Here is a 25,000-nt window from a genome sequence, read left to right on the forward strand (position 1 = left end):
AAGCAATAACCCACAAATGGGTGTGGATATATCAGGATTTACTCATGGGTGGCTTGGTTTGATCACAAGGGCAACTGGTACTTTAGTGGACGGATTTTTTTTTCTGTTGGTATATGCTCGATTTGAAATGAGCATGTTGGTTGGGCTGTCAAATCAGCATGCACGTTTTTGAATACCAAAAAGTTATCATTGTATAGCATAGCATAACAGTACATTATCTGTGTATACTATATTAGAAACATTGTATAAGAAGCAGAAGCCTAGAGTCCCTGTATTAGAGACATTATGCAAACACGTAAACATCTTTCTTGCTTTCAATAATGGAAACAGGATAGCATATTTTAAAAAAATGAGTAGAATACAACTTTGAAGATATGTAATGTAATTTAAATACATTTATAGCTATAACAACAAGAAAGGTGTATTGTAGTTCATATGCTTCATTTATCTCCGGTCTAAGCCTTAAAAACTCATACTATAATCTCATTTCCATATTAATTCATACAATAATCTTCTCATTTATTTATTATTACATTCATAATGTCAGATGATAATTTCATGATATTAAACTTGGGAAACCAAATGTACATCACTGCATCCTCACAACATCTCGCAACTGTGACAGTAGACGTTATTAAATCTATTGCACTTCTTGCATTCTGAAAAGTGATTTACAGGATGATGTGCAAATTCATATTTGGACAACATTTAAAATGTTCCTTTTTTCATGTCATGCCACAGAAGTGGTATGCTACAAATCTGTTGTAAAAATATGACAAAAACACGTTCAGGCCTGTGCTTGATTATTTATTTATTTATTTATTTATTCTATTTTGCATTTGTTAACCGGGGGTGTCTGACTGAGCCGAAAAGGCCCTTTTTCAGCAGAGGCCCGGGGAGAAAAGCTCCACAAAGAAAAATTAAAGACACATTTAGTTATTTAGACATGGTCAGTATACACACAAATTACAAGACACATGTTTTTACAGTGGTATGCGGCACATAAACAGTTACAGTGGAGAGAACAAACAAAAAAATATTAATTTTAAAAATAAAGGTAATTAATAGATTTGTGGTGTACAGCTGAAATTTGTAACATAGGTAGAATACATACATAGTACACAGGTACAGTGCATACATTGTAGATTAGCCAGTGTTTGTGAGTAAGATTGAAAACTATTATCAAGTGCTCTAGATTTAGTATGTATATGTTATCTGCTTTCACTAGCCTGGGGAGCAATCATGGCACTGCCAACTTTGCTTGAGATGTTGCCTGATGAGGTCTTTAAAGGAGGATTTGGATGATGTGTTTTGAATGCTAGTAGGGACAGAGTTCCATTTTTTATCCACTGAACTACTATATAGTGCATCTCCAAAGCTATTGTAGCTGTTGGTGACTTCTAGTAGTAGTTTGCTTGATGATCTAAGAGGCCTTTTGGCTGAGTGATGCTGTACTAGATTTTTGAGCGCAGGACACTTATTGGGGAGGTAATAGATAGAATGACAGAGGCAGAGCTGATTGTAGGTTAGGAGGTTGGGCAGTTCAAGCCAGTGGAGCTGTCTCAAAGCAGTACAGTGATGAGTTCTATACGACCAATTTGCAGCAAAGCAGGCAATTCTGTTATAGCAGGCTTACATTTTGCTTAGTTCAGTTTTGTTGAGATTGGTCAGAATGGGAGATGCATAGAGTAGGGTGGATAGAAGTTGGGAGCGAGCAATGGCTGATCTTGTGTTGTTGGTAAGAAATGGTTTGATATGGTAGAGTGACCCCAGTTGATTCTGGAAATGCTAACTCCTGTCATGAGCACTTCATCTTATTGAGATCTGACTATTACTATTAATTTATATCTTGGCCATTTTGTCACATCATGAAAATAATTTTGTTCTAATGTTTGAGTTAACTAAATATCACATTCAAAGACTAAATGTGAAAGCTATCACAATCTGGAGTCAGAATCACTAACCAACCGTTTATCAAACAGCTAATGACAGGCACTGCCACCAGTTTGGTTTAAGATACAATAGTGACAATTCACCATGTAAGAGCTTCTCTTGTTTTAGGTTCTGTTGTCTCGTTTACTACCTTTTAACAGTGCCATATTACTTTCCTATAGCCTGAAGAATGACAAGTCTGTGAAATGTGGGCAGTATGATGGTCTGGTGGAACTGGCCACTATCTGTGCCCTCTGCAATGACTCTTCCCTTGACTTCAATGAGGTAAGGCATGTTTAAGAACAACTACATATTGTAATTAAGCAATTTAGAGCACAATGTCTTCAACTTTTCTTTCTTGACTACAATGAGATAAATCACTTGTAAGAGCAATTATGTACTGTAAGTTAACACATAAAACTCACAGAGATTACACAAAAGTTTTTTTTTTCTGGTCATACATACTCATTTTTTTCTGACTTTTGATACCTGCTTTTATCAGTATACTAATACTGACAATTAAATGGTAAATAAAATACAAGTGTTTCTGACTATCCACTGCTGTCTCTCTTAATGATACATATGGAAACATACTTTGCTTTATAAAATATCAGAATTATATCATGAACAATGGGTGTGTCAGATATTCCAGAAATAACTAAATTTTATGGAAAGACAAAACACACATACAAAACATATATTTTAACGAACTGCAATTCATAAAATGTCTTACAACATCAAGATGTACAGGGTTACCTTTTTATATTAGCTTTTTTGGGGGTGGCAGCATTTACACCTTTGTGAATTAGGTCAAACTGAGGATGCCAAGATGGCCAGTGCCAAAACTGCTATGAACAAGCGTAAAGAGGAACAAATGTGTGCTGTTTTAGCCTGGAAGTTATAAAGTTGACAAATAACCCAATTTATCTACAGAAAAAAAAAATATTCTATGTTAGCTCATACATATTACAAGCATATGTTATCAAAACATACATTATTTTTGCAGTGTAATCCTCCACTTTAATATTACGATTACCTTCCCTACTTTTCTGGAGTCAAAATTAAATCCCAAGCTCCACGTCCTAATTGCACACATTAGATATATCAAGCAGACCATTGTTATCTATGTACTTGGTAGCATTTTACCTTTGGGATTGGTTAATTTTTTCTCCTGTAATGATATCTTTCTGCTGTTGAAACTAATCTTTGCATCTCGTGTATCTCTCAAATTTTTTTAATGTCATTATTTCAGTCTAAAGGTGTGTATGAGAAGGTTGGTGAAGCCACCGAAACTGCCCTTACTTGCCTGGTTGAAAAGATGAATGTGTTTAACACTGACACTCGTGGACTGTCCAAGGTTGAACGTGCCAACGCATGCAATTCAGTAAGTTCTCTTACCTACTTAGTTTTTTTTTTGTATATTTCTTTATTCAAATAAATTGCGTGTTGAATAATATAACTATAGTATACATCTCAAGCCTAAGACATGCCCTCAGTGATTGTTAAAAATGTTGACTCATTAACATTTCCACTCTGAACACTGCATATGTACCCAATTCTTCCTGAAGTAGGCATACCTCCTTTCAACAATACTTCCAAGCTGAATTTTCCATAATACTATTTGGGAGGAAGGGCTACCACCTCTTACAAATAATAATATGCAAATGGAAATACAGCTTAATGAAAATGTAAATTACTTTACAACCCTACATTTAAAGAAATAATATTTTTTTAGGTTAAACTGAGCTACTGTTACACAATTCTATACTTTTATGAAATATTTACAGACTGACAGGTGGTAAGCTAATGAGTAAATATGCTACTACAGTAATGTTTCTGATTTACACTCCATTTACAGCATGGTTCTGCATTCTTAACAACTGCAGTTCTTTCCTGGAGACAAACAGTCTGTATACATATATATTCAGTTCTAGACCAATATAAGACATAGGTGGAAAGAGGACATGAGTGTCTTTTCATTAAGGGATATTGTAGTACAGTACGCTAACAGATGAACTGAGATACTGGACTGTGTGCATTTTTGCTTTGTGAATACAATGTTCAGGTATCTTTTTCTGTGAATAAACTTAACACTGATAATATGGTATCTGCAATAGGAACTATAATTGTTGGCAAGGAGGTACCCCCTTTCTCCCTCTACCTACTTCTATTGCTGAATGACTTGATACAAAATATAAAAAAGAATGTCTTGCCAGCCCTGTCTGCAGTTCCTTCACAAACCATCAAGTGGAGAGCAACAATTACACCATTAACATAAGATTTGCTATGAACATCAGAGATGCTGTACCAGTATCCAATGATTTTATATAAATATATATATATATATATATATATATATATATATATATATATATATATTATGCAGGTTTACTATCAAATGACTGAAAATCAAAAGACTGAATCCCAAAAAAGACTGAAAGTTAAAATACTGAATGATGGAATTTGCCCCTTCTCCACTGTTGTGCGATCTTGGAGTTGGCATATATATTTAGCAGGGGGTGTGGGGGGGGCAGCCCTCCACATGAGGGGAGCAGGGGGGCTTGCACCTTGCATTAAAAATGTATTCAATATTTTGAATTTTCAGTCTTTTTGGGGATTCAGTCTTTTGATTTTCAGTCATTTGATAGTAAACCATATATGGCTATATATATGGGGCTCCTTTGTTTCACTGAAAGCTCATTTCACCGAATCTCATTTCTCTAAAGTGAAGTACTGGCACGGTGTAGAGTACTGTAAGGCAAGTAAAAGGTATATGCCCTTTCCCCACTGTAGTGCGATACTGGAGTTAGTATACATAATTAGAGGGGCATAGCTCCCCACTTAGTTTGGGTATATATTGTCTTCTGGAAAGAGTTAGTCATTTGGTGTTGTAAGTATGCATGTCTATGGTTTAAAATGTATTGTTTTGATGATTTTGGTGAATTATAATATAAAACCAACTAGGTGGGGTGCTATGCTCCCCAATCCCCCACTAACTATATATACTAACTGCAGGATCGCACTACAGTGAGGAAAAGGCGTATACCTTTTACTTGCCTTACATTACTCTACACTGTGCCAGTACTTCAGTGAAATGAGATTTGGTGAAATGAGTTTTCAGTAATTTGAGATGTTAAGTTGTCTATCTCGCCTTCATTCTTGCTGGATGGCTTCGGAGCCGACCTCGGCTCCGACTCGGCCACTCTAAAGCTTGAGAGTTGGTTCCACCGGCTCGAGGCTCCCCTTATATCCCACAATGCTAGGCGAGAGTTACCTCAGATCTCGTTTGCCGCTACAGCTTCGAGGTTGGTTGTTCTACCGGTTCCTGGTGAGTTTAAGCTTTTTTCTATTAAAAGTCACTCTGTTTCCCCTTTTTTAGTTTAATTATTGTCCTATTAGTGTAGTTCAGTGTACTTTATCCCCGAACTAATTTTTTTCCCGTTTCTTTCTTTGAAAGAACTTTTAGTTCTTCCCTTGGGCCTTGGGCCTTCCCTTCCCTAGGGAGTGTTTGTGTAGTTTAAGCTACTGTTTATTGTACTTTATTGTACTTTATTTTTAGTATTTCTACTAAAGTAATTTTTCTGACAGGGTATAACTGGTGTGTTTGAGTGTGTGTTTGTGTTCACCAGTTAGGCTATGTCTAAGGAAGCAAGGTCTCGATTCAAGAAGTGTGATGCGTGCTGTCAGAAAATGTCTCTGACAGGCGCTCACACTTCTTGTGTCTATTGTCTGGGGCCTTTGCACCTGCAGGACTCCTGTGCTGTCTGCCATGGCTTCAGCCCCAGGGTCCTGCAGGAAAGGAAAAACAAGCTCATTTTGAGAGGCTTGTTGAAGCCTGAGGATTCCCTGTCTGTCTCAACAGGGAAGCCCTCCAAGGCATCGAGGTCTTGACTCCGGCTTCTGAGCCGAGACCTCAGGTTGTTCAACCTTTGCCTTTATCGGCTCCGGCTGGAGCCGATAAGACTCAGTCCACAGTTTCTGTGGCTCCCTCGGCTCCGGCCGGAGCCGAGGTTATCGAGGTACCGTGTCGGCTCCGACAAGATCTTGAGCCGACAACCAGAAAGAGGTCTAGGTCACCTTCTCTTGGCTCCGTTCATTCGGCTCCAGGTTCTCCCCTGCTGTCTGAACGGGCCAAAGGTCTCATTCCTCTAGGTCATCGAGGTTGTCCGATCATGACCTTCAGAGGGTGGTGAGTCGACTACTTAAGTCTGAGGCACTGGCCCAGATGCTTCAGAGCCCGACTCATCAGTCGGTGCCTGTCCCGGTCCATCAACTCCTTCCTCCTTGACTCTCTTGAGCTCGGGCGGGTCGTGTCGGAACCGAGACTATGGTCACCTCGGGCCGAGACAATTGTCTTCGGCTCCGTCGGCTCCGTTTTCTTCCATGGAGGAATCTCGGCGCCGGACTTCCCTCGTCGGCTCGAGGGTGAGTGGCATCGGACCCTTGTCCGACCCCCTCTCCCTCTCGGTGCTTGGCTGGTGAGTTCGGCTCCGACATCGACCTCGGAGCCATCACTGTCGGTGCCGAGGGGGTCTTTAGCTCCTCGGGCGGGGACCTCTGGCTCTGCCTGACAGGGGTGCTTTCGAGGTCATGCGGAGTGTGTTAGAGCCTGGCTCTACTCCACAGTCGGCTCCGTCAGCCCCTCCCTCTATGCTGCCTCAGGGTAAGTCGACTCACTCCCTCATCCCGGACCACAGAGAGCCAACTCCTCAGGAGCCCCCTGTGGGGATTTCATCCTCTTCCGAGGCCTCTCCTGATTTGGCAGAAGAGCCCCCTCAGAAGAGGAAGTGCAAGAGGAAGCACATTGACTCACCTGAGTCTATCACGTCCGACACAGATCTGGATGATTCTGAGGGTTCCCCCCGTTCCCCTTCTGAAGATGTCTCTTTTGCAGACATTCTAGAGATCCTTAAACAGAGGGGAAATTGGCCAGCCCTCAACCCTTCGGAGGACGAATCTGTGTATCTTGAGGCGTTTGGCTCTCGTCCTTCCACCTCCTGGGTGTCCCCCTTGACCCCCTCATGCAGGTGGTTGCAAGAAAGGCATGGGCGGCTCCTGATTCAGTGGACCCCACTCCCAGGAGACCCTCCAAATTCATCACAGCTCCAGCAGACAAGGAATTTTTATCAAAAGGAGTCTCTGTGGATGCTATGGTGGTAGCTGCCGCCACAAAGAAGGAACTGGCTGATCCTTCAGTGCCTGTCCATCCACCTAACAAGGAATCTAGGTCCATGGATAGGTACGGCAGGCGGATGTTCTCCTCAGCGACATTTACTATGCGTTCCCTGAATTACCTGTGCCATTTCACTCGTCTTCGAAGGGACTTGATCAAAGAAGCGAGTGAAATGCTAAAGGACCCTACAGCTGCGGGTTTCCAAGAAAAATGAACACGCAGCTGGCTATCCTTAATTCTATTTCCAACTCCTCCATCGCCTCCTCTCTTATGCGGCCGATGGAGCGAGCAGAGCCGCAGGAACAGGGGTAGCCTTACGTAGGCACGCCTGGATGCGGCTATGCAATTTTGCGGAACCTTTCAAGGCGTCTTTCACAAACTCCCCTTTTGATGGATCATCCCTTTTTGGTCCACAAGTGAAAGAAACCCTGACTAGGTGCGAGACGGATGGCAAGACCCTTTCTGCCGTCGGAGTCCGTTTTCCACTCCTTCTAGGCCTTACCCCAAAGGCCAGAAGGGGAAAGATGTGGTTCCGTAAACAATCTCAAGGGACTTCGCCTGGCGCACAGAGTCGGTTCCCGCCAGAGGCAGAGGGGAACAACAATGGTAGACGTCGCCCTAGAGGCAGAGGGGGTCCGCAGAACCAGGGCAATCGAGAAACGTCTTCCGATAAGCCCTTTCAGCATCCCTGAGGTGTTGCCCGACTGCCCATCTTCGGAGGCAGTCGGGGGAAGATTGTCACTGTACCCAGAAGCCTGGCTATCCCTGACACAAGACAAATGGGTACAGTCCATCATTTCCGAAGGTTATTCTATTCCCTTTCTTCGTTTTCCAAGTCAATCAAAAAAATCCCTTCCAGATGTTCCACCCGCTCAAAGGGATATAGCAGCTTTGGAAATTTCAAAACTGCTTGCAAAAGAGCTATTCAGCCAGTGCCAGCAGACCAACTAGGATCCGGAATCTACTCAAGGTTCTTTTTAGTTCCAAAGAAAACAGGGGACTGGAGACCAATTTTGGATCTCAGTATCTTGAACAGATCGGTCAAGAAAACAAGATTTCGGATGGTCACGCTGCAATCCATTCTTCCTCTGTTGGGAAGAGGAAACTGGATGTGCTCTATAGACCTTCAGGACGCGTACTATCACATAAAAATGAACAGGCGCTCCAGAAGATTCCTCCGCTTCAGGCTGGGAACCAGTCATTTTCAATTCAGGGCCCTGCCCTTTGGTCTCACCACTGCCCCCCGGGTGTTTACCAAATGCATGGCAGTGGTAGCTTCTCACCTGAGACGACAAGGATTCCAGGTGTTTCCATATTTGGACGACTGGCTCCTCACAGCTCCCACCAAGCATCTCCTTTTGATGGCCAGAGATTACACTTTTCGCGTCTGTCAAGAACTGGGTATCTCAATAAATTGCGAAAAGTCTGTTTTGTCGCCTTGTCGTACTATTACCTACATAGGCGCAAATTTAGATACTGTAAACATGTCTGCAACACTAACGAACCAAAGGATATCAGACATTCAGAAATTGGTGTCTCTTCTTCTCAACAACAACAGAGCCAAGGCCAGGTTAGTTCTAAAGGTGTTGGGTATCATGGCAGCGGCCATACCTCTCCTCCCATTGGCCAGATACCACATGCGGATCCTTCAGTGGATGCTTTTTCTCAATGGTCATACCAGGAACTTCCCATGTCTCACACCATTATGATCACGCATAGCGTGCAAAAGCATCTCATGTGGTGGATGTCTTCCCCAGCTCCTGTTGGGGAGACCATTTGTTCCACCTCCTCCGGTTGCTACTCTGACAGCGGATGCCTCTCTGATCGGGTGGGGGGGGCATTATCAGGGCAGGACAGTCCAGGGCACATGGCAACCAAACGAATGCCACTTGCACATAAATGTTCTGGAGATGAGAGCAGTGCTTTTAGCGTTGCAAGCCCTTCAAGACTCTCTTCCCTTGGGAGCGATTGCAATCCAGACAGACAATATGTCTGTAGTGTGGTACATCAACAAACAAGGCGGAACCAGATCATACCCCTGTGTCGAGAAGCACTCAGACTGTGGCAATGGGCGATTTCTTCTCAGCGTTTTCTGATAGCAACGCATATCCCCGGGAAGTCCAATCACATTGCGGACAAGTTGAGCAGAGCTATTCTCATGCCTCACGAGTGGTCTCTGAAAGACTCTGTAGTGAGAGATATTTCTCAAGTGGGGTCAGCCTTGCTGCGATCTTTTTGCTACTCCCCAAAACAGCAAGTGCAGAGAGTACTTCACTCTATTCCCTTTACCAGGCCAACCCAGCAGGGACGCGCTAGTCCAAGTTTGGCCCCGGGGACTTCTGTATGCATTTCCTCCTTTCCCACTGATCTCTCAAGTAATACAGAAAGCTATCGCTCAGAAGGCCTTCTTGATCCTCATTGCTCCTTACTGGCCTCGACAAGTGTGGTTCCCCTTTCTACATCAATTTCTTTTGCAGCGACCGTGGAATCTGGACCTAGTTCCAGATCTTTTGATCCATCAGTCGGGTCAGTTTCATCGCTCCCTCCCTCTCTGAACCTCACTGCTTGGTTCCTCCACTTCCAACCGTAGCCAGGCTTCCTCAATTATCTCACTCTGTTAGAGATATATTGATAGCTTCCCATAAATCTTCCACTAGAAAGATTTATTTGAGTAAGTGGAAACGATTTTCTTATTGGGCACAAGGAAAGGACATAGATCCTTTCACCGCTTCCATCCAACTAGTCCTCGATTTTCTTGCTGAACTCTTCCATGCAGGTTCATCTCCATCTACTCTTAAGGTTCAATTGGCAGCTATTTCTAATTTCCATGTGGGTATTTCTGAATCCGCCCTAATGTCCCACAAACTCTGCAAAGCCTTTTTGAAAGGAGTTTTTCTTCTCAGACCTCCTGTAAGAAATCCTCCTTCTCCTTGGGACCTAAATTTAGTTCTTGCTTCCTTGATTCTTTCCCCTTTCGAACCTGCAGCTTCATGTTCCTTAAAGTTATTATCATGGAAAACTCTCTTTCTGGTGGCTATCACATCAGCTAGAAGAATTTCAGAACTTCAAGCACTCAGTTGTCGTTCTCCTTACCTTGTGTTCCATAAGGACAGAGTTTCCTTACGAACTAACCCGTCCTTTTTGCCTAAGGTGGTTTCAACATCAAATCTGAACCAATGCATCGACCTTCCTGTCTTTTTCCCGGAGTATTCAAATAGGTCTGAACAAACATTACACTGTCTGGATGTTCATCGTCAGTTAAGGTACTACTTGGACAGGACAAAACAATTCAGAAAATCTGATCAGCTGTTTGTCTCCTATGCGGTAAGCAGAAAGGGACTTCAGTTTCAAAGGTAACTTTATCCAGATGGCTAACATCTCTGATTACCCTTGTTTATGAGATTAGACACAAAACTGCCTAATAAGCCTAAAGCCCATTCCACCAGAGCTTTGGCTACTTCTCTAGCCTTCAAGACAGACTGCCTATTGACACCATTTGTGCAGCGGCTACTTGGGCTACTCCTCACACTTTTATTTCCCATTATAAGTTGGACTTAGCTTCTAGGCATAGAGCTAATTTTGGTTCCACTGTTCTCAGGAGTCTGTTCCGTTAGGCCACCGGGACAAGGTGCTAGGGGCGGTCCCATCCAGCAAGAATGAAGGCGAGATAGACAACTTAACATATAGAAGTTATGTTCTTACCATAACGTTCCATGTTAGTTGTCTTCTTCTCGCCTTCTTCTTGCGTCCCACCCTCCTTCCCCCCGGCCTGGACAGACCTAGAGGAGTTGTGATCGTGACCTCTCTTTCTACCACCTCTTTCTTAGCTATATGCTATTATGCATATTTCCTGTTCAGGATATAGGTCACCCTTCTTCTTCCTGTTGTTAGAGGTGGATTCTATGTTTTCACAGTTATTCTGTTTTCTGTTATAAGCTGGGTTTAGCTTACAAACGAGATCTGAGGTAACTCTCGCCTAGCATTGTGGGATATAAGGGGAGCCTCGAGCCGGTGGAACCAACTCTCGAGCTTTAGAGTGGCCGAGTCGGAGCCGAGGTCGGCTCCGAACCCATCCAGCAAGAAGAAGGCGAGAAGAAGACAACTAACATGGAACGTTATGGTAAGAACATAACTTCTATTTTTCAGCGATTTGATCAGGGTGAATTCAAATTCAGTGAAATGAGCTTTCAATGAAACAAAGTAGACCCATATATATATATATATATATATATATATATATATATGCCAAATGAGCAAACGCTCATTTGAATGAAACCCATGTAACCGAGACCAAGTTACCAAAACTTCAAAATAAAGAAACATGAAAATAACAAAACTCAAAAATCCAAAAACAACTTACTGGAAAACCCCCACCTTCTGGAAACAAACACAAAAATCACCAAACACCGCCACAACATCATACTACTATTAACCCTTCCCATAAGTCCACACTACCTTAAAGTAACATGACAAAAAATGTACATACATTGATTTTGCAGGGGGCAAGCCTCCCATCTGCGGGGCTCCACCCCCCTCCAGACACACCACGTAACGTAAATATACCAACTCGGAGATCACACTACCTTCTGGAAAAGGGCATATTTCCATCTAGTCAGCTACTGCTGCAACTGACTGCAGGTCAGTAACTGTTTTCAGTTTTTTGAGTTCTATTATTTTCATGTTTCGTTATTTTGACGTTTTGGTAACTTGGCCTCGGTTTTTTATATATATATATATATATATATATACTATATATAATATATATATATATTATATATACATTTTATATATATATATATATATATATATATATATATATATATGCGTGTGTGTGTGTGTGTGCGCTTTCTACATAGTTGTGATTATCCATTGTAACCATACCTCTCATTTTCTTAGAGCAAGAAATCTGGACAAAGCCTAAAATAATTATCGGAGTAAGGCCCAAACATTGGCAGATTTTAAATACTGCCCTTATCAATTTAGAAACTTGCTAAAATAACAAAATTTGTGTAAGCATGCATTTTCTGTATAATATGAAGTTTGAAACTCAAATGTCTATCATTATTTAGTGACCTCACTCATCAGTGATTTTCCCATAAAAATCACAAATTTTATGAGGCACAGTCCAAAAACATGAGGTAAAAATCTGAAGAGTTGAGAGGTAAATTATCATCATAATTCTCAACTGTTAAGATTTTCACAGAATGTCCAGATTTGTGGCTCATATGTTCTGTCTGTTGCTCATAAAATGTGTAACTTTCTGGCAAATTAATGGGATGCTCTGAGGACTGAAATCACTAGCATACCTTTGAGTTTCGGACTTCAATCCTTCAGAAAATGTATGTTAAAACAAACCCTGTTTACTCTATCAACTTTCTAAGTTTATAAAAGCAATATTTAAAAGATGTCTATATTTTTGGGTGGTTGCCCCCCCTCCCCACCCCACCCATTTTCCCAGGTTTTGTCGTCCAGCTGTCTTGTACTAAGAGGATGAGAGGTATGATAATCATTTCTTATTTGACTTGTATCCGGGTTCCTTCTGTACATCAGGACTGTACAGTACGGCCAACACCGTAGTAAATGGACTGCACAAATTGCATACAGGTCAAGCAACAATAAATAAATAACATGAAAACAAATGGTGGCTGGCTGGCATGCAAAGAGTGAAGATGCACTAAAGAAATCAGTAACAAATCATGCAAAATGTTGTCTTAGGATGGCCACACTAACAGCAAAAGAAACCATCACAGCACAACAAATTTTGGTGGCGTCCAGGGGTCTGAAGGAAAGCCCCTGAATCCTGTCACTAAATGTAAGTTGTTACATGATAAAGTAATATAATTAAAATTACGGAATGCAGCTCTTCCGGGGGTGTGAACACTTTAGTAATATTCAACTTTTAAATGTAACGTAGTTGAGACTTACTTGAGGAGTTTTCCAAAAGAATTGGTCTCTCCCTTGCATAATCTACTTTTCTGTCTTTCTCTCTTCTTAACCCAGGTTATCAAGCAACTGATGAAGAAGGAATGCACACTGGAGTTCTCCCGCGACAGAAAGTCTATGTCCGTCTTCTGTTCGCCAGCCAAGGCTGCTCGCGCTGCTGTTGGAAACAAGATGTTTGTCAAAGTGAGTTAAACTGACTGTCCGCGCGCTTGCCGCGCTTTTCGGACAGAAGTCAAACTATTTTTTTTTCCTTTTGGCACGTGCTAGTTAAGCGAGTATCTTCTTGGTTACATCTTGTGGGCTCTGTTCAGAAAATACACCTGTACATTTTAGGGAGTACTTTATAAGTGGATCATGTTTATTTGTTTAATTTATTGTATAAAAAGAAAGCATTTTGACGAAGTAGTTTGTTACGGTGATTGGACCGAAGGACCGAACACCAACAATACCAAATTGCTGAGCAGTACTGTAGAACTGTGTATGACAAGGAATATATAAATACATTATATTATAGTTTCAGGATAAACGCAATCACTGATTCTAGATAAAAAATGTAGGAAGAAACAAAACGTGATGAGATGGCAAGGTGAAGCCTTTAAGTTGGAAAGATAATAATACAAATATATTGCATACAGTACTCTTAAATTAGTCAGGTGTACTGTGCAGTACAGGTAACAATACATTGTTTAGTTAGCAGTAGTCATTAAGAACAGATTTTAAAATCCCTACATTACTCATACTCCAGACAGATAAAGGTATTGCACTGAATAGGTTTGAGGAGATGCAGCATAAGGAAGACACTACAACTTTAAGATTTTTAAGAGAAATTTATGACATTTTAAAATTCTGTCTAAACACCACTGGCTTTCTTACAGCATGTGATGCCTATAGATTTTTTTAAACAGAGTTCTAGAGGATATGTTATTCGGTCTAAGGAACTACAGTCACATTTCATTACCTATCCATGTCGGAGTACCCTAATTTAATTTTCACAATGCTAAGAAGTGTGAGTTCAAAACTGTGCACCATTCACAATGTAGTTATTTTTTATATATGCTGGAGTTTCCTATGTAGCACCATAAAAAAGGGGGAGGACAAAGTTCCCATCTAAAAGAAATGCACTTTAGAAAATTAGGTATTCTACTGCTTTTCTAACATTTGTTTATATCACTCTTTGTATCTACCATTCTACATTGTATTTGCATGCACTGTTATAACTCTAAACTGCAATTACTTTTACCTAAACCTGGCTTTTTTATTTGACCTTGCACAGTTTTAGTGGGGGGGGGGGACTGGTCTACAGCTCTTGTAAACATACATGACTCTGCAAAGGAAGGCATGAACTAAATATTCTGCATGGACCTCCAAAAACTGAACAGTCTACTTCAAATGCTTAGAATTGTAATTGAAGTTCCCAAAAAGTTATTCGTCCAAAATTAATGTTTTATACAATGTGCAAGCTGTCCTGCAGCTTCACACCCTCAACTACTTATTATACATATTTTCAAGGTTGCCATTACATGGAGAAACACAAAAATACATTATTTGTATTTTCCTTTTTTGGATAATTGTAAGAAAAATAAAGGTGTTAAAGCACAGTGCTCAAATGTGATCCGAGTACTTGAATTTCACAATAAGAAATTACTACTTCATAGGTTCATAGATTAGTACTAAGCTAACTGCCCTTGCGAGCCATTTTAAAACTAGCCAATTATCCCTTGTGCTTGTAAGGCAAACACCTTAACCATTAGGCCACCCTCCAACTACTTGTTTGAAAGGCTAAGTTTTCATGCAGAATATTTTTTATTCACCATTTTGTAATATTTGTTGTGATTCTGAAACTAATTCATAGAATCATTTTTCAAAACTTGCTAAATATCTGTTTTAATCAAAATGGTCTCTTTTAACTTAATTTAGGTCTTTGTGTTTATTTTTATTGCTAACTTTTAAGGCATCGTTTATTTCTAACATAATATATTTTTTTTGAGACAGGGTGCCCCTGAAGGAGTGATTGATCGTTGCAATTATGTCCGTGTTGGTACTACCCGTGTACCCATGACCAGTGCCATCAAGGACAAGGTCATGACTGTTATTAAGGAGTATGGTACAGGAAGAGACACCCTGCGTTGTCTGGCACTTGCTACCCGTGACACCCCCCCAAAGAAGGAAGACATGCAGCTTGAAGACTCAACCAAGTTCGGCGAGTATGAGGTGAGTGATTTAACAGATAAGTCAATTAAACAAGCAAGAGTCTATAATCTATTCTTCCCAGGATTTGACAGTGCAAAGACAGACAAGTCACTTCTTTTCTCCATTTTTTTTTTTTTTTTGTAATTAGAACTAGTATTTAAAAATAGTGAACACAGCCTAGATCAGTAAATGCTACTAGCAGATGGAAATGCAATATGAGAATTTGAAGTAAACAAATGACACCTGGAGAAGGTGTTAACACAGACACAGATATCCTGCAAATCTCACTTATGACTGTGATCATTAATAAATCACTGCTTTGGCATCTTATAGTTCTGTTGTCAACACAATGTGAGCAAAGGTGTGTTTCCTTATTGCTGGCAAAAAAGTGAACACCCCTAAGATGGAAAGATAATGGATGAGAAGAAAAAATAATAAAACCACAATAAGTATCTAAGAGTTTGGCTAGTGAAATAGGTTCATAAGTTCATAGGTAAGTACTAGGCTAACTGGCTTTGCAGGCAATTTTAATCCTAGCCAGTTTCCCCTTTTGTGCTCAAAATAACCTATCCCATTTAGTTACAGAATGGCATTACCTCTCCAGTGGGCAATAATTATATATTAGCCCTAATGAGATAACTGATATCATAATTTAGATAAGTTGAGGGGACCCATGCATGGGATAAACCATTTAGGAGCTGCCTCTATTAGTAATATGGGGGAAGTCTTGAGGTACAGTTTTTGTTTTCCATCCATGCATCTAAGCTGTGCTTGAAAATGGACAGGGCTGAACTTTGTTTTATGTGGCTGAGGAGTTTGTTCCACACCTGTGGTAGCCTTTCCCTTCAAACCATTATGCTGATGTTGTAGAAGAGGTTTGGATCAGTAGGCCAAGTATTTCTGATACTATTTGACTTAATGATGTGCAGTAAGTCCCTCTGTAATGGGTCAGATAATGCCTTTATAACAAACACTGGTCACCTTTTACCAGTCTGTAGGATACTGAGTTTAGTGAGTGAGTGACAGGGCTTTGAGTCGGTCCATGTAGGACATGTTGTTTAGGCCTTGTATCTTTTTATAAGGTAGTTCTGTAAGCATTCCACTTGTTGTATGTGCCTGGACAGATACATGCCAAAGAGGCATTATATTCAGTGACTGGCCTAATGAAGGCTGAGTAAAGGGGAACAATGGCATTCCTAGATCTAGACACAGTCCTTTGCTTATAAGTTCTGCAGTACAGAAGGACTTTCTTACAACAATAGACACAAGTCGGTCAAAATTTAGGTCACAGTCCACTTAAGTTCCCAAATCCCAAACAGTTGAGTCGACTCTTGAGCATATTGTCAATGTGGTAGTTCCTTGGGGTAGATGACTTCCCAAAGGATATAATAATGCATTTTTGGCATGTAGTTTCACTCCATGATTTTGGCACCAGTTATTTATTTAAGAAAGACCTTCCTGAAGAATGGCTAAGCCACTCAGGGATTCAATGACTGCTCGTAGCGTGCAGTTATCTGCAACCTTAGTCAGCCAGAGCCCTTTGGTATTGGCTTTTAATTCAGAAAAGGAGATGCCAAACAGAAGAAGTCCCAGCACAGAACCCTGGGGGATTCCACTGGTGACTGGTCTGCTGGAGGAAGTAACATCCTCTATTTTGAGTATCTGCATCCTATCTGTGAGCCAGTCGGCAATCCAGCTGGTGACATACAGATTTATTCCCAGTTTATTTAGCTTTTCTACTATGCCTGAGTAGGGAATTGTGTCAAAAGCTTTGGCCAGGTCAAAGTTTGCAATGTGTGCCATTTTGCTTTGATCCATTGCTTTGGTCACCTTTTCAAAAAATTCCACGCTGTTGATTAAGTATGACCTGCCATTGATGAATTCAAACTGAGACCAGCCGAGTGTTCGGAGGTTCCCTATGTTCTGATTGGATAACTCCATGTTAAGTATTTCTATGGCTTTGCATATGAGGCTGGGTCAGACTTATGGGATTGTAATTGCCTGGGTCTGTGGAAGGCCTTCCCTTATGACTTAGAGAATGAGTGTAGCTGTCCGGCATTTGATTGGTACAAAACCAGTATGAAGGCAGAGACTGAACAGTGTTGTTAGGGGTATGGCTGTGGAAATATTATGAAATGTGCAAAAGTATGTTCTTAAAAGACACAAGCCTATATAAGGAAAAGTTTATGTAAATGTTAGGCCTGTGAGGACATTTTGGTGGACATCAGGAGTTCAAGCAGACCAGATGATGCAGTAAGGCATGTATAAACTCCAGAAAAATGACAAAAAACTATGTATTATGTCATTGTTTCAAATTATACCCTTCATTCATGAGCAATGAGAAAAGTTTAGCTTGACTCTGTTTCAGTTTGATTTCTGCCTGAAATAATAGTATTCTAGATTCAGTAACATATTTGAGGAGAAAAAAGATCAGGAGAGTAGAAAAAATGACCGAAGGACTGAATGCTTCCTTTTTTTTAAAAAATGATGGATGGGGTTTCTGGCCTTTTGGATGCAATCAGCTTCCCAAAAGAGGTCCATATTCTGCCATTGACCATTACAGGAAAAAAAATCTGAGGATGGGCAGCCATCTAATAGAGGTCACTACGATGTTAGTGCAAGTGATCTCTCAGTAGTGAATAGAATAGGACAAAAGCCCAGGCTGATCAGACAAGAGCTGCTGACCCCCCCCCCCAATCATTTTGGATCACCAGAGAAGTACAAAGGTTATCCCCCAGAGGCCACAGTTCACAGTGAAGACCTAACAGCAGGGTGTTTTAATTGAAATAATCTTGTCAGGCCCAGCTGGAAGCAACTGTTGGCAGCAGAAAAGATATACCAACCAGGTTAAGAAATTCAAGCATTATAACAACTAACTAAATAAATAAATAACTCTGACAATGTAGGGCAGCAGGTTATAGAAAATACATAATATCATTCCATGATAAGTAGTTTCACACAATGAGAAACTGTGGAGTTGGACTTTACATCTGACAGGATTATTTTCTTTCTTCATCGTGGAAGAAGTTTTGAAAGCATTGCAGCTTCTGTGTGATGTAAGAAATGAAAAGTCACACTCTGGAAGTGACATGAAGAAGATGACACAATGATACCTAACTGCACATACAGGCTGTCTGTACTAGCTGGGGCTTAAAGTTCTGATATGAAAAAACACATATGATTCAGCTAGGAAGAAGACACTGTCCTGGGGCAGGATTTCAAATAGCCATCTCAGTATTGCCCCTGAACTAAATCTATTTGGTGTTGAGAGCAGAGGAAGTATCAGTGAAGGTAAGTCTCTAAAGAAAATGTGATAAATCTTGGAAAAGTATCAGTTAACTGGGAGGAGCAGGAAAAACAACTACAAACAGGGTAACCTATGAGAAGGGAAAAACAAACTGAATAGTTCATGAAACAAAAAAAAAATGAACATTTCAGCAATAGCTGTTCATCAGTAAAATAATTGAAAAATTACATGTTATGAAAAGATGTTTATGTAATTTTATTATTGCTGTATTCTTATAGAGTGATCTGACTTTTGTTGGCTGTGTTGGTATGCTGGACCCACCTCGTAAAGAAGTCACTGCCTCAATTAATCTGTGCCGTAAAGCCGGTATCCGTGTAATCATGATTACTGGTGACAACAAAGGTACTGCCATTGCTATCTGCCGTCGTATTGGCATCTTTGGTGAAGATGAAGACGTAAGCCGCCAAGCTTACACCGGTCGTGAGTTTGATGATCTCCCACCTGCTGAGCAGAGAGAGGCCTGTCGCCGTGCCCACTGCTTTGCCCGTGTTGAACCCTCTCACAAGTCAAAGATTGTGGAGTTCCTACAGTCATTTGATGAGATCACTGCTATGGTAAGTATGGCATAAACATCCAGAAAGTGAGGCAGTGAACACTCTTCTGAAAAAATAAACTGTCAAGCCTCATTAAGCTAATCTCTGTCTATTAATATAATGTCTTACTATCTTTCTTCTTTCCCAGACTGGTGATGGTGTAAATGACGCTCCTGCCCTGAAGAAAGCTGAGATTGGTATTGCCATGGGATCTGGTACCGCTGTTGCTAAGACTGCTTCTGAAATGGTGTTGGCTGATGATAACTTCTCTAGCATTGTAGCAGCTGTTGAGGAAGGCCGTGCCATCTACAACAACATGAAGCAGTTTATCCGTTACCTAATCTCTTCCAATGTTGGTGAGGTTGTTTGGTAAGAAGAGCTGCCTTTCAGTGTATTGCACACACAAACACACACACCAATTGCTAATAAGGACTGTAAGGTCTAGCCAACTACTGGTGTTACAAAGCTTAGTTCTCTATCTCAGTATTTCAAAGTTCCACTGTACTGAGTGTGTCAATTCTTCCATTTCTCTCTCTTTTGGTCTTTAACACCTGTAATGATATTCATTTTCATGGCATGACATGCTACCATATCAGAAGATAAAAAAGACTTTCATCAAAAAAACAACTTAATTTAAAAAAAACATAATTGACGTTATTGTCGAACAAAGATTTTTTTCCAAATATTAGAACGTAATCTCCATGCTCCATGTACTACATAAATGTATATGCACGTGCACGCCCATACACACGTCTGAATACATATATATATATATATATATATATATATATATATATATATGTAAATTGTGTGTGTGTGTGTGTGTGTGTGTGTGTGTGTATATGTATATGTATATATATATATATATTTATATATATCTATCTATATATATATTTATATATATCTATATATATATATATATATATATATATATATATATATATATATATGGGAACACTTTAGAATGTCGAATTTCATATGGTCGAGACCATATGATCGAGTTTTCAGAAACTTGAAAGTCTAAAGTGTTTAAAAAAACACTTTAATTTAATTAAATATAACGTTTTCACCCTCCCTACTTAAATATACCATCTCTGTGATCGCATTGTAGCCAAGAAATGGGAAATCTCCCATTCTGCGCTTCTGCATACAGCGCAGAATGGGAGATTTCCCTTTTCTCCACTCTAGCGCGATCTCGGAGTTGGTATATGTAAGTCAGAGGAGTGGGGGGTGCATATGAAGTTCGAGTTTTCAGGAATTCAATATTTTGGTATGTACCTCACAAGACATCTACAACAACTGGAAAGGCTGCAGAAATACCTCACAAAGAGGATTACCGGCCTCAAACAGATGCCCTACGCAGACCATCTAAAAAAACTCCAGCTTTACTCCGTCACATATCGCCTACTCAGAAGCGATCTCTGCCTAACATACAAAGCTATGTCAAACCCAGAGCTGTTGGACATGCTCCACTTAAAGAAATCCCAGTCCCTTCAAGCTACACGCTCTAGGGACCTAAACCTTGTCAGCACAATAAACAGAACATGCCAGAGGGATAGAGTCCTGTTCCAGAGACTTCCCATACTCTGGAACAAACTACCTATCTATATCAAACAAAGCTCCTCATTAGCACTCTTCAAGAAAAATCTTGATGATTGGATGGGAGATAGGAAATTCACCCTGGGGATCACTTCTGTGGCTCTGCTCGACAGGGGCACAGAAAAATAATTTTCTTGGGTGGCGAAAGCCAGGGTATATTTTGGCTAGGCTTGTATAGGCCATAGGGCCAATAGCCTAGTACCTACCTATGAACCTAAGAAGTGAATATATATATATATATATATATATATATATATATATATATATATATGGGTTCATGTCAAACCCACGACATGTTAAAATATCGAAAGTCACTACACCGAAACGAAACCATCGACATTTCAAAACATCGACAGTACAGGTATACGAAAGTACAGCGCTAACATGGGTCCTGCAAGGGGGAAGTAGTATGGGTACAGTATCATATCATATCCTTTACTTCCCCCTTGCAGGACCCATGTTAGCACTGTACTTTCGTATAGCTGTACTGTCGATGTTTTGAAATGTCGATGGTTTCGTTTTCGGTGTAGTGACTTTCGATATTTTAACATGTCGTGGGTTTGACATGAGCCCATATATATATATAGGTTTACTTCAGTAGACTGTCCTCTCACTTACCAACTCCCACTTGGCCGAGACGAAATGACCAACAACTTCAGAAGACCGAAATTCGGAACACCAACTTCACATGAGGTAAGTAACTGCTTGGCCATCCTGTTGAACTTTGCCCCTTACACCCCGCAGTAGTGCAGTCTCGGAGTTGGTATATTTAGTTAGGGGGTTGTGGGGGGCCCCACATCAGTGGGTTTAGTTTTTTTCTTATTCAGGATGGCCAAGCAGTTACTCACCTCATGTGAAAAGTCAGTGTTCCAGATGTCAGTCTTCTGAAGTTTCGTCTCAGCCAAGTGGAAATTAGGTAAGTGAGAGGTCGGTCTACTGATATATATATATATATATATATATATATATATATATATATATATATATATATATATATAAAGATATAAAGACACACACATATGTGTGAGTATGTGTGTAGTATTTCACCACCTTTCCTATTACATAGACCATGAGCTTTTGTTGTTCTGTAACTTTCAGCATACATGCCAGTTAACAGTGTATGTTTCTACATGATGACTACATAACAGTGGGACTTAGTTCAAAAACTGTCACTACATCCATGCAGTAAGCAACCATAATTTGCCTTACATGTTATTGCCCCACTGGACAGTTGATATCTTCTTCATTTCATCCTTTGGCTCAGTAGTCTAGCGCTGTTCTTTTTCACATCAAGAGATTTACTGCAGATAGCTGACATACCCCAATGGCTAATGTCCATCTTCAGAGTGAAAGTATAAATAGTTCTCCATCACCTGATATGATATAACTTTAGAAATCCATAAAGTGAAACCAAGTAAAAACAGGTAAAAACATGGAAAATGTATAATGTGTTTTAAATAATAGAAAATAGTAGCCAAACTTTCAGCCATATAGTATCTGATAGTTGCTGTTCTTCATTTGTGTTTCTGTAGTATTTTCCTGACTGCTGCATTGGGTCTGCCAGAAGCTCTGATTCCTGTCCAGCTGCTGTGGGTGAACTTGGTTACTGATGGTCTGCCTGCCACTGCCTTGGGTTTCAACCCCCCTGATTTGGACATCATGAACAAAGCACCCCGTAGCCCCAAAGAATCCCTCATCAGCAAGTGGTTGTTCTTCAGATACATGGCTATTGGAGGTAAGAAGTCAATCCTTTTCCATCCATTGAGTAGTTACAAGGAGAAAAATACAGCTCTTTAAAGCTATTGCCTTCTGGGATTTCAGTCTGATTTAAAGCAAGAGGGTTGATACATTATTTATGACTGACAATTGATACATGATAAAAACATCTGTGTCTTGTCAGACATGTCCAACAACCCATGCTACATTTGACACTGACTTTGTTTTCCAGGTTACGTTGGTGCTGCAACAGTTGGTGCTGCTGCATGGTGGTTTATGTATGCCGATGGTGGTCCTGAGGTCAACTACTACCAGCTGGTAAGGAACCAAAGCATAGGTATGAATATGGTTTTTAGGTGGGGAAAGGAATCTAATTTTATATCTTGGCAATATACTATTAAGCCTAAGTTCTTCAAATTTACTGCCCTGGAAGGAAATTATTTTCTGTTCTAAATAAACAAAATCACCTTCTTCATCTTCAGAGAAATGCAAGATATGCTGATCAGAGTTTAAGAAGCTGTAAACGGACCTGATAGTGATGAGGTCATTAGGTAGGCACATACTGATGACTGCACCCATTAATGACTGAGACTATGTCACCCATGTAACCAAAGGTCTTTTGAAAACAGTCCTTTCATTTTCTGTACACTTTACCATGTGTTTGCTATCTGCTTCATCTTCTGTTCATCAGCAGGGCACACTAAATTTGCTATCAGATTCACTGTAAAAGTTATTTACAAGAAACTAGAGTTACTGGCCATTTATAACATACAAGTACTGACATTCAGTGCCATATCATAGACATCTCAGGTGCAGAACTCGAGAGGTCCATTTAATGCTGACCATGAAGCCAACAGGACATCCTTAATGTGATTTTTGCCTAGTCAGTACTTTAACATCATACCACAGTTAGAAAAAGTATTTTAGTATTTACAGCATTACGTCCCTTTCTCAGATGTCAAAGCTTCAGATGTAGTATTACAGAGAAATGAAACTCAGACCTTTATCTCCTTGCCATGTTTGATCTCTACTAAATGATGCCCTGTTGGATAAAATTATTCATATGTCAGATATTGCTGTTTATTTATTCTCACAAGGTCTGAGTTAAGTAAAAGATTTGTATTTCAGCCATAGCAGTGGTTGCTGTATTTCTTTTCTACCACCAATATCATTTCTAGCTAACAGAAGATTCTCTCCAGGGACAGCATATTTTTTGAATTCCTGTCTGTATTGTTAGCTGCTTGAGATATTACTGTGCTGAGGTTATCTGGAAAAACAGGGGGTATGATAGAGTGCCCAGAGGCTGCCTTATAGGCATGGGCAATAGGGACCTCAGATGGAGACCGGTGTCAGGAAGTCCATCCAAGCTACTGTAACTGCCTTACACTAGCATATACAATATGCTTGTTAGGGACAGATGATCTAGTACTAGACTCCCTCTCATCCACGACCAGCGGGGGGAGGAATCATAGCTAAGCTTTCCTCAGTCACAATGCCCCAGGGATCTACTCTTCTGTAGAACTGACCCTGAATATTTTGGCAGGTGTTACTAGTAGACAGCCCTTTTCTGTAACCATTGGACAGAATTGATAGAAATATGGGGACTTTTAAAATGAAGAGTGCTGCAACTGTCAGATCAAATAAAAAGCAGTCTGTTAATACTCATCTGTACAACCTTTTAAGATTGTGTTCTTTCAGCTTCATTTATTATGGAGATGCAAGGTTTTTTAAGTGTTCTAATTGTTGATTGTTTCTTTTTTCCAGTCCCACTTCATGCAGTGCACAGAAGAGAATCCTGACTTTGAAGGACTAGATTGTGAGGTGTTCGAGTCACCCTATCCTATGACCATGGCTCTGTCTGTGTTGGTCACTATTGAGATGTGTAATGCCCTCAACAGGCAAGTACTACATCTGTTTTATGTAATACAGATATTCTTAGGTTCTACCTTCCTAACATAATATCTTGACATCTTTGGCCCTGACAAATCCTTTATGCATGTGGCATACCTTCCACATCACAATCTGTTTACAAGTACCTTGTTACTGCAGTAGCCAAATTAGAGTACCATGATACTGCCATTTGTTATTTCTACAGAGTCAAAAATCCTCAACAGACTTACAATGATACACCCTCACCCACCAAATATCTGCCATGATCACAGCAGGACCAAACCAACTTCACTCAACATTCTGACTCAGGTACCTTCTATCCTGTCTTTTCTCTATCTCTCTGTTTTCATGGTCTTCCCTTCTCACATATCCAGTCCATTCCAATGAAGATGAGTCTTTCTCTATCTCTTTCTAAAATGCCATAACCACACTGAAAGTTCTCCCACCCACATGTTTTGTTTATGAGTTCCCCTTAATGCTGTTCAGGTTCTGTCAGAAAGTATATACTTCAGCATTCTACTTCCAAATGCACAGTTTTCCTTTCAGAATTCTTCACCTACCACAAACTACCCATCTCTCTCCTCTGGAAACCGTCTCCCAAATCTTACAATCCCACTCTATATCTATTCCTTCTAACTGTATAGGTACCCTATCTAACCATCCCCAACATTACACAGTTAACCCTTCTGAAAATCCTATCCTGTTATCCTCACATGT

The 25,000-nt window shown here is 40.4% G+C and overlaps 1 protein-coding gene across 2 annotated transcripts in view; it reads left to right on the forward strand.

Moving 5' to 3' along the window:
- The window catches only part of ATP2A1 (ATPase sarcoplasmic/endoplasmic reticulum Ca2+ transporting 1), a 107,409-nt gene that overhangs the window by 70,617 nt on the left and 11,792 nt on the right, over positions 1-25,000 (forward strand). For both annotated transcript variants that reach the window (XM_044086533.1, XM_044086532.1), the window contains exons 11-19: positions 2,115-2,217; positions 3,185-3,316; positions 13,106-13,231; positions 15,041-15,259; positions 18,764-19,099; positions 19,227-19,447; positions 22,210-22,412; positions 22,626-22,711; positions 24,158-24,291. In XM_044086533.1, the coding sequence (XP_043942468.1) occupies positions 2,115-2,217; positions 3,185-3,316; positions 13,106-13,231; positions 15,041-15,259; positions 18,764-19,099; positions 19,227-19,447; positions 22,210-22,412; positions 22,626-22,711; positions 24,158-24,291 (1,560 nt within the window). The remainder of the gene's footprint in view (positions 1-2,114; positions 2,218-3,184; positions 3,317-13,105; positions 13,232-15,040; positions 15,260-18,763; positions 19,100-19,226; positions 19,448-22,209; positions 22,413-22,625; positions 22,712-24,157; positions 24,292-25,000) is intronic.

Source organism: Protopterus annectens, chromosome 10.part0 (genome assembly GCF_019279795.1).
Source record: "Protopterus annectens isolate FY-2018-M chromosome 10.part0, PAN1.0, whole genome shotgun sequence".
Taxonomy (NCBI): domain Eukaryota; kingdom Metazoa; phylum Chordata; order Ceratodontiformes; family Protopteridae; genus Protopterus; species Protopterus annectens.